The 11,481-nt window shown below is 34.3% G+C and overlaps 1 protein-coding gene across 1 annotated transcript; it reads right to left on the reverse strand.

The window, feature by feature from the left end:
• Positions 1 to 10,702: 10,702 nt before the first annotated feature.
• Positions 10,703 to 11,281, reverse strand: LOC138342044 (uncharacterized). Its single transcript, XM_069294227.1, has one exon. It carries the CDS (start codon positions 11,279 to 11,281, stop codon positions 10,703 to 10,705), a length of 579 nt encoding a protein of 192 aa, XP_069150328.1.
• Positions 11,282 to 11,481: the final 200 nt, after the last annotated feature.

An 11,481-nucleotide genomic window follows, 5' to 3' on the forward strand; every position in this document is an offset into this window, starting at 1 on the left:
GTGCCACATTTATGAATAGAAGGCTACAAGTTGTTCGAAAGCTTCATCTCATTTATTAATCTAAAGTCATGTGATAGAGTTGAATTCTATAACACTCTTCCTTGTAACTCTTGTTTTATGCATTTTCAGAATGTCAACGATAATGTGAAACTCAAAGTTCCTCAAGATTTGATTGATCCTTCTTTTGAGAAAGTGTCTCATGAAAATTTTAGGCTTTTCTACCAACTATTTTCCCAAGTAATAGTCATTACTCTATAATCTCGAGAGAGGTTGTAGATCTCGCGAGAATATTAATGGTTGTGATGACAACAAAAGTTAGATATCTTACAAGATGAATCCTCTATAATATTATGGTTCAAAAGGGCATAAGGATCTAAAATATTGACTTTAATTATTCAATAGTGTCATGGATAATTATGGGAGTAACTCTAGTTGTGTAGGCTTTAATTGTGGAGGTTCGGTTGGGATGAGACGAGTTATAATTTCAAGATAGGTTTATATAAAATTAGTGGGTTACTAGTGGAGTACTATGTTGATTTTTACAGTATTCCTTGTTTTTTTACACTTTTGTAGCTTTTGAGCCCGGATCTTTGTGATTATTCTTCCTCAATCTACATTTGAGGGTTATTGTGGACACTAAGGGGTAGTTTATAGTAATACAAGGGAGTCCTTATGTTCCTTATTTATGTTCTTGTTTTATTCAAGAAACAAATTCACGGATACTTGAATATATCTTTCAAACGCTGTATCTTCACAATAGTAGTTTGTAAACGTAACAACCAGGTTACAAGGGTATTTGAGAATGGCTAAGTTCTCCTCACTTATTTTATTATTAATTTACTTCCACATTTCATTATTATAAGAGTCCTCTAAGGGAACCAAAAAATGCACATACCCAATCCTCTCACTGAAACCACATACAAACTGTTAGTGGTACCTGGGCAAATCACAATTACTAATCATACTAGGCATGGAATCCAAGACAACCATTAGAATTCATAATAGACGTGGTATCTGAGCCAAACATTAGTATTCGTGTACCGATATGTTACCTAGTCTAACAAGCAATCACAAAAAATCATAAAAAACCACAAACACAATGAAAAATAACACTTTCAATCACATGTCACATAATCGGGTTTATGAATGAGATTATCAACATGATATCATTTCATATGTTTTCAATATTTTCCCCAACATGTATTGCGTTAATTAACCAATAAAGAAGTAGACATGCATACATAAATAAACCACATAATATGTAACATCACCTACCTCAAATCAAGCCCTTTGGAAATTCTATAGAACAAAGTTTTCCCTTTTGAAGTGTCTTGACTTGTTCTTTATTTAACACAATAAAAAACAAAACAATCATTGATAGATGTCCTAGAAATCCCCCGGATTATAGCTAAATCGTAACGATGAGCCTATTCATGATCATTATCCCCAACTTATGGCATTTTCCATCTTTAAAACAATCAAAACCCTAACATAATAGTAATATTTTGATTTTAATGGACTTAAGAATCTTTTTATAAGATTAAGGAGTAACAAATTTAATGGAATAATAGGTGCAAACAACACTAAATCGCTCCTCTCAATCTCAAGAATAATAATTAGGAAAATAGGAGATTCTGAGACTTGTTCAATATATCCTTACGTACCACAATATAGAGAATCCACACTCTTGCTTTAGTGAGCGCAGCACGCTATAGCAGATTGCATGAAGTACTACAACTTTGAATTCCCTGAAAAGTTTTTCTATAACATCCCTTCTTCCCTTGGCATCTCAAACTATCCCATTTATGCAAAAATGGTTTATTGGAGTTACACTCACCCTAATTCTATTTTGTGTAGTCGTATGGGTTTCTTAATGTCATCGAAACAAAAAAAATATCTACCAATCCTAGACATTACACACCATCCAGTCTTGGTTGGCCCGAGACTTCACCATATCGAGATTTTGTCTGAGGCTAGCCTAATCTAACATTTTTAAGTCCCTACATGAAATGTCTTCTGGCTCAATTTATTTCACCATAGGCCTACTTTTAACAACTTAAAGGTTCATTAAAAATGTTTAGTACACATACTACACTTCTTCACCATGCCGATTGTAGTATGATTTCTCACCATTGTTTTGTGCCTCGTGTGGACTAGGCTTTGATCGTAGACTTGGGTGAACCCCTACCATTTAGAGTTGTATATCTCCTTCTATTTTTGCTGGAGTAGTCTTTATTTTTTGTTCGGAGAAAGTTCTGCATATTTTTACTTACTCTATATTTTTTTTATGAATAGTAGCTTCAACATCGTCTAATATGTGATCTTGGGGAAACGTTATGTTCCTTCATTCTCCCTTCCCTATTTAATTTCTATATTTATTCTTTGTTTTTCGTATTCTTCTCTTCCTGTAATAGACTATATTTTCTATTAGCGAGCTACGATATCAACTTACTTACTAGAGGGATGTTAGAAGATGTTATAATAACTAGAGTTTTTGGGTCATGATGAAAAGTTTGATTAGACACTCTTTAAATTAGCATTATATATATATATACACACACACACACACACACACACACACACACACACTACATTAAAAGCATTAACTCCCAAGAAGGGAATACAAAATTGATAGCACCCAAGATATTAATATTTTCGATATCAGTTTTTCCCACTTCATAGAATTCTAATATCCTATGATAAATTTATGATAATACATCTTGAAAGCTCTTATTATCTATACTTCACAAGGAACTTAGTAAGCTATAATGATTTTGATGTATTCATTGTACTTTACGTATAATATTTTATTTGAAATAGATAGATAAGATACATAAATTGTAAGGTACAATATTTTGATATAATTAAAATTAAGCTTCATTAAATCTCAAACCGTTCTTTAAATTAATAAATAGTAAAACATCTGAAAGTTGAAAGTCATTGTATTAAAACCATCATGGTCCCACCTGTATTTATTTATAGAGGTTTTACTATATCCCCAAAATCTAAAAGTCGTTGTATTAAAACATTTAACTAAAATGTATAATGGTGGCAAACAAATAAATACCAAGTAGTCTCAATGTCTGAAAGAATGATATAAAAAATGAATAAAATATGTGGCATTCCGGATGGAAGTAGGTCACTCTCATATATGGAAGTACACAGCTAAATTTGAAGTGCCTATGGATCATAATTTTTACTAAGAAGAAAGAGAAGGAGTATCATCATGTAACATCTAGCAAATTGAAATAACAAGGAAGAAGCTAATAATTGAAAATAGTAATTTTTAGATTGAATGAAAATGTGGAAATTTTTTTAAGTTAGAATAAGTTGAGTTTTGGCCAACTTCAAATGACAATAGTTTCTAGCTCAAGATAAGTTAGAGGAAATTCTAGAAATTGTAGGAAATCTCTTGAAATTATCTTTCCAAGGCCACTGAGTTTGCGCAATTCCGAGTTCGTATGAGTGCATTATTGATATATTGAAGTTGGGTTGTTCGAATAAGAAAAGTCAAAACCAGATTTAGAAGGGTAGTTTGGTTTTTTCCTTACCCTTTTATTTTAATTCAGCTTTGGAAGTTACTAAAGGTTCTAAACTGAACTTAGTCAGTTTACACTTTAAGAAAAAGAGTTAGGGTTTAGAGAGAAGAGAAAAGAACAGGAGAAAGGAGAAAAGAGAAAAGAAGCAAGTTTAGTCAAGATCGTCGAGTTTAGCTTGTGGATTTGGTTAAGGGTTGATCCCTACAATGTATTTGAAACCACATAGAGTTGGTTTAGTTCAGACACGTGCCAATCATGATTCAATTCACAGTTTATATTTGATTTCAGAGTAAATCCTTTGATTTCTTGATGATATTCGTTTGAATCCTTGTGGGTTGTGTTGCTTAAGTTATTGATGATTTGATTCATGTTTCCGCATGTAATTTTGAGTTCAATAGTTTGTATATTGAGGATAGAAATTCTTCTATGTGTTTGGGAAGAACCAATGAAGTTTAGAGGGTTTAGATATTAAAAGCGAGCACGTCGGATAGGGGTGGGGCGGTCGTGCTATTCAGCGCGCCTCAATGAACCTTGAATCCATAACCAATTCAAGGAAAGTTAAGATCAATTTAAGAAAAGTAGGAGTCAGGTTAAGAGGAGCTCTTAGAGTTTTTCAAAAGTCTTTTTTCGAATGATTTTCTTTTGTTTTAAGACATAAATTTCAAGTTGAGTAAATAGTAAAGAGTAAATATTGAAGTTTATTTCATATAAAGTATATGGGGACTATGTATTCCAAAAGTGATGAAATGTTTTTTTCAAATTTAAACATGAAAGGAATCCTCGATTTCCAAAGAGTATTCGGGCTAGTTTTCAGAAAAGAGTAGTCGCTTTCTAAATGAAGCAAATAAGGAAATTTTGATTTTCAAGATAGCCTTTGAGTAAAGTTTTTTAGTAGTAATCTTAAATCGTAAAAAGAAGTATATCTTTAAACATAAGATCTAATACAATTTTTTTGGAGTAGTATTGCACAACTATATGAGGGAGAGTTCAGATAACTCAAAACACCCATAAACAAAGTAGCCATCATGGGTAGAAAAGTGTCATACCTATTATATTGTTCCTTTAGTGATTTTTAGCATCGACTAGTGGATCCATTTAGTAGTTCAGGTTTATACCCTTGGCAGGGTGTAGGAAGACCTTGGCAATGTGAATAAAACATTTGTATCATCACAATAGCTCTTACGTGATGGTTTTCAGTTAGCGAAACTCCATAGAAGTAATTGTATTCTTATATAAAAAATTATTTTTGTTTTTAGATACATTTTAGAGTTGTATTGTAATGTTTCATACACACAGAGTTGACATCATGTTTTAAAACAACTTTCCTTTATACTGCACTTGTTTTAAACTACTTTATATTAAAATGAGTTAAGTTATGTTGAGTTGAGTTGATCCAGGTAAGTTCTTTAGATTCTCTTCAAGCTTAAGTTGTGTTTAGCATTCCAACTCGCATATCCGTACATTCAATGTAATAATGTCAGCTATCCTGCATTATTATGATGCAGATACATGTAACTAGGATCAGCATCCAGCGCATTGTTGATCTAGTTGAGCACCCATAAGTAAGTCGGTGAGACTCTTTTCATTTTAAAAGACTCCTTTTTATTGCTTTTAGTTCTTTTGAGTATTTCATTTATTAAGGTGACCGGGGGTCCTTTCTCGACATCCATCTCAGTTATTTTAGAGGCTTCATAGATAGTTAGATATTAGTTCCTTAGTGTTCTCATTGTCATTATCTTATGATAAGACTTTCGTTTGCCTTTATGGCCAGTTGAATGTTCATTTATAAATTCAAGTTTATTTAATAGATTTATATTTATTTAGTTATGTGTTTCCCTAAGTAAGTAAGTTAGGACAAGGGTTCTCTGACAAATGATTCTCGAGTGTTAGCCACGCCTATGGTCTAGGATCTTGCCGTGAAAAACTTTGTAATTAAATCACAAAGTTCAAGAGTCCTACGAAGTCTCTGAAGATATGTCTCTAGAGTTGTCGTTATCGGTATAACACATGCCACATCTGTAATTAGGAGGCGGAAACACTTAGAAAAAGTTATTATATCTTTCACACCCATTTCGAGCGTCAGAGTTTGATCTTTAAAAAATTTCCTTCCAATTCGTTCTAGCGTGTGTTTTCAGATAATCATGCCTCCACGAAGAGCAGTAAAAATTCGTACGACTAGGATAAATGTTGAACATCAAGAACAAGGGGTACGTAATGTAATTAAAGTGAAACCTTAAGGAGAAGTTACCAATATTTAGTTTCGTGAGACTATTCGAATTTTGAGCCAAGTTGTGACCAACCAAGATGGGCAACAAAGAGGATCTAGATAGTAAGTGAATGATACTTATAGCAGCTAAGAGTTCTTGAGGATGAGTCCTCTAAGTTTCACGGCTTCGATCACTACGGAAGATCCTGAGAGTTTTATTAAGGAACTACAAAAGTTATTTGATGTCATACATATTGTTGATACTGAGGGAGTTGAACTAGTTGCATATAAACTGATGAATATTGTTAAGACTTGGTTTGGTAAGTGGAAAAAGGGTAGAGCTGAGGATGTACCACCTACGAGTTGGGCTTGTTTTGAGAAGGCTTTGTTGCACGATTATTCGCTAACAAAAAGACGCTAAGGTACAAGAGTTTCTCACACTAAAACAAGATTCATTAAGTGTTCATGAGTATTGGTTGAAATTCACCCAACTAATCCATTACACTCTGTAGATGGTTGCGGAAACGAGGAGTAGAATGAGTTTGTTTGATGCTAGGTTTTCCCCTCTATCAGGAAAAGAGGGTAGGGCAACAATGCTTATTGGGGACATTGATATATCAATGTTAATGATATACGCGCAACAGGTTGAGAAAGAGAAGTGAAGGAATAGAGAAGAGTTTAAGAACAAAAAATCTAAGACAAGGAAAGAGTCGGGAGAATAGAAGAGTAATGTCAACCGGTCATCCTTCAAATTGAAACGTAAGGGACCTGCTCTATCATTTGCTAGTGCACCTTTGCCTAAGAACAAAGGTGAGAAAAATAATCAGAACCTTAGAGCTAAACCTGCTTATTCTCAGGATAGCATGACACAAGGGGTAGTAAGCCTCCTGCATGCGCCAAGTGTTGAAGGAACCACTGAGGTACTTGTTTTGAGGGATCTACAGGTTGTTTCAAGTATGGTCATAATGGTCATTTGATGTGATAATGTCCAAAAAAAAAGAAGGTAATGATAATAGGGGAAATTGAGCCATGTCTTTTTTAGTTGCTCCACGAAACAGAGTTGCACCAAGAGGGGATACTTTTGCACTGGTGGGCAAACAACTCGCTTATATGCTATCAACACTCACCAAGAGCAAAAAGATTCATCAGATGTTGTGTCACATCCGGTTTACCCCATAGACGTAACCAGCTTTGTCGTCCACTTTGATGACTAAGACCAGCCTCTTAGTTTACATCATTACATTCATAGGTCAAATTCAGCGGAAAATTTAGAACTTTTCATTTCTTCTACTTGGAGGTTTACATACACCTCTACATACACATAACATATATATATTGAGTATACATAGACCCTTCGTATAGGAAGATACTTAGTCTTATACTTTTATTGCACATAAGTATATAAAGTATAACATAGACATAATAGTCATAATAGTTGTCTCATCTCATAACCATCTAATAAGATTGTAAGAACTTGGGCATAACCCATATATCAAAGTAAAAATGCCTCACATGGGCTATACAATGTTTCATACTAAATGGAAAGAAAGAACCATAAAATTTTTTAACTAAAAGTAACCCCATAAGATAGATAGTGGCGTCACCCTTGTAAATAGAGGACCTACCCTACTTGGATGAATAAGAGATTCTAGCCTTCTTCAAGTCACCATCAAAACAATTCAATGACCGGAACCGAAAATGTTGAGAAAAAAGAACAAATGGGGTTAGTACGCCACTTGAACTAAATATGAGACCATATGCAAACATACTTTGAAAACATTCTAAGAAAAAGGGACATTTCATAAAGTATGCATTTTTAATTTAAAACTTCTATGCACTTCCAACAAGACCATACCAATCAATAACACATGTTCATTAAGTCGTAGGCATGTAAATCACAAGGACAACAACATAAAGTCTTATGAACCATGCATATCATATAATTCGTTAAATTTTTAAGTAACTCTATCATCAAGTCATATTAACAATAACCATGAATAAGAGTACATTTCAATATAACCAAAGCAAGACAAATACCCATGAACCTGTATCAAGTTAACAAGTGCAATGAACAAGTAAAGCACCATAACCATAATCAATCAAGTAACCCAACAAAAATTATGAATAACGTTCTATTTCACATAACATTGCATTTAAATATACATATCATCTTACTTTAACCATATATATCAACACATATTCATAAGTGAACTAATCAACATATAGTATCAACAATGTGCAAGTCCGTTATATACATGTAATATAACATTATAAGCATAATCATACATAAGAACATCCTACTAAGACTCCCCTCAAGGCTAACTAGTGCAATGCTTAGGTAGAGTTCCATACCCCTGCCTAGACTAAGCTAGACCCCTTATGTTATCATAGTTAGAGTTCAATCCTTTAGTTCATTTTACCTTTTGGGAACATCTTTCTCTAACCAACATAGACAACATGAGCTAGTGTGGAATCTGGTGTCATAAAAACCTACACCGAAGGTAGGCGGACTACTTGCAAAAGTAGTACCAAACATGAAGCATAGCAACAACGTGGATCCACTAGCTAGTATTTCTGTTGGGGAAACATAGTTCAAAAACTAGGAGTTATAGTTGAGACCCTCTATATGCTACATGCATTATGGTCTCCAATATCAAGAGTACATTAGTGATCCTACCTTCCCTATGTTGGAAGGGACACTCCTCACTCTAGTTCACTCGGTGCTAAGCTAGAGTCCCTTTTTGAAATATCTTTATGTTTTTATTGTCAATCATAGCTTATTTAGGTCATAGGGTCTACCCCTTGTATATTAATAGTCATCATAGCTAAATAAGAATTGTATGATTATAAATACTTACAATACAATTCATATAGGCGAGGTTAGCACATTAAGAACTTCATATCATGATAAGGCAAATTGGTAAATCATTCACCCTCAGTATAACATTAACATCTTAAGCCAACACCTCACAATCATAATCAAGACATTTCAATTCAACATCATACCATCCTATCAATACTAATACAAGGCATACTAAAATACAACATCATGACTTAATCATAATTAAAGACAATTTGAAGTAAAGGATAGAGATCATAAGACTTACCAAATCTCCTTCATAGTTCATCATCAAGGTCTTACCATACACCCTCAATTCAACCTAATTTGGGTAAAAATCATCATAATTCAATAGTCAACATGATAACAAGGCTAGAAGAATCGCTACATCACAATTTAATACTAGATCATAGCTTAAGACAAGATATTTAGGTCAATTCACAACATACTTCCTAACCTATACCATCTTCTTAAGAACTAGCATGAAAGAATACAATTGACTCTTATTTGTTCATTATTAGTGTAATAACATCATCTAATCGTAATTCAACCAATAACCAAGTTAATTTAACCAAATACAACCTAATTCATATAAAGATCAAACCTAGGGTTAAGGGTTATCTTCTAAAACTATCCCAAACAATCAAGGTATATCATATTTAAGTTAGAATACATGTTAATAAATTCATATTATCCAATAGAAAACATAAACAACCCAATTCATAATATAATTTCGAGATTGAGAAAGACCCACATGAAAACTCAACTTTTGAAAATACTTTGAAGGAACCCTTTGAGGAAAGAGGTCTTAAAGGTGAATTAGATCCCATACCTCAAGGTGTGATGAAGAATTTATGGTGAAATAGTACCTTTACAGACCCCAAATACCTCCCCGGACATGTCTTCAGTGGTTTCTTTCATTAGAGAGAGAAAGAAGAGAGAAAGAAGATAGTTTTGTGTTGAGAGTTGTAATTAGACTAATGGGGTTGGGGTCTTTATATGGAAGGTTAATTAAGTTAATTAGTCTTAAGTTAATCCTTTACTAACCACCAAACCCCTTAATTAATTTTTTTAAACTAAGTTAAAACATGCAGCAAAAACAGACCACTCACACAGAGGACCCTGTCGACGCTGCGTGGCTCAATCGATGGACCATCCCCCCTTATGTGTTGTACGTCCGTCAATGAGTTCAAAGAGTGTGCAAAAAATACCCTTCAACAAATTGGCTGCGTGTTGGTCAACGGTTACCATCGACGCCCCTGTCTTTGCCCTTTCGTGGGTGCACACCGCCCAGGCAGTGTTTGACTTCACTTCCAAGGGTCCTCCTCAAGGGCTCTTGTTTGTCCTTAGAGAGTCGTACCTAGAAGTTTCGACCATGAGTCAACTTAAGGACAGGTTAGACACCCTTCCACCAATTTCCATGATATTCCGACTCCTAAAACTAGTCAAATAGGCTAAGCCACGCTAGTATCTCCTTGAACTACTTTCAAAACGTCATGGACCTTTTGGTTTATAGACTTCCTAAATAACTTATAAACATTATAATGGACCTTGAAACAGTGTCTACACCTTATGACACTTATGTTAGACTCTATAACACGTCTTTGGATTTTTAAAGTGTTACATTAGCCCCCCCCCCCCCCCCCAAGGAACATTCGTCCCCCAATGACACAAAATCATTAGAATGAAGGAATAGACTCAAGACTAAAAGCCCAACCAACAGTAATACATAAAAACATCAAACATATCTCTTACACAAGGAAATTCAAAACTTCAATTACCACACATAATGCTCAACACTACATTATGAGTAATATCTTTCTCATAACTACAAGAGCTCAAATCGCATTTATGAGTCAATTATGTCAAAGTTAACTTACCATCATGCCACATGTTATTTCATAAAGACTCACCATATCAAAATGCACAATATAACTCAAATCAAGCAAAAGAGAAAAATATCAAGTTCAAATGCATAATTTCACATTGATTCACGGTAACAATACTAATAATCAAAGCAACTTCAATTTTTGTCATTATTTGCATTATTAGTAAGAAATACTAACCTTAGTTATTAACTAGATGAGGATAACGGGACTTCATGTCGGCCTCGGCCTCCTATATTACACCCTCAACTAGGTTATTTTTCCGTAACACCCTTACGGAAGCAACCTTTTTATTCCTTAACCTCTTGATTTGCCTATCAAGAACTTGAACCGGAACTTCCTCATAAGAGATGTTATCCTTCATACCAAGATCCTCAATAGGAAGAATAGACTTAGGATCACCGATACACTTCTTAAGCATGGAAACATGGAAAACCAGATTAACCAAAGCCAATTCACTAGGAATTTTCAATTCATAGGCCACCTTACCAACCCTTTGAAAGATTTCATAAGGACCGAGATAACGAGGACTCAACTTCCCTTTCTTGCAAAATCTAACAACCCCTTTCATAGGCAAAATTTTCAAATACACCTTATCACCTTCTTCAAACTCCAAATCCTTTCTCCTTTGATCGGCATAAGACTTTTCCTGACTATAGGCCGTTTCCAAACGGTTCCTTATGATATGAACTTTCTCCAAAGTCTTATAAATCAAATCGGGACCAAGAAGCGAAGGCTCACCCACTTCAAACCATCCAATAGGAGACTTACATCTCTTACCATACAAGGCTTCAGATTGAACAATGGACATGGATGAATTGAAACTATTATGATAAGCAAACTCCACAAAAGGAAAATGTTATCCCAATTTCCTTTGAAATGAATAATACAAGACCTAAGCATATCCACAAGAGTTTAATAGTACGCTCCGCTTGACCATCCGTTTGGGGATGAAAAGCGGTAATTAAATTCACCTCAGTACCCAACCCTTCTTGGAATGACCTCAAAAAC

The sequence above is a fragment of the Solanum lycopersicum genome, chromosome 2 (genome assembly GCF_036512215.1).
Source record: "Solanum lycopersicum chromosome 2, SLM_r2.1".
In the NCBI taxonomy this organism is placed as follows: domain Eukaryota; kingdom Viridiplantae; phylum Streptophyta; class Magnoliopsida; order Solanales; family Solanaceae; genus Solanum; species Solanum lycopersicum.

Excerpts from the sequence above, each read along its gene's own strand:
- LOC138342044 (XM_069294227.1), bottom strand. The coding sequence starts at position 11,281 with ATGTCCATTGTTCAATCTGAAGCCTTGTATGGTAAGAGATGTAAGTCT.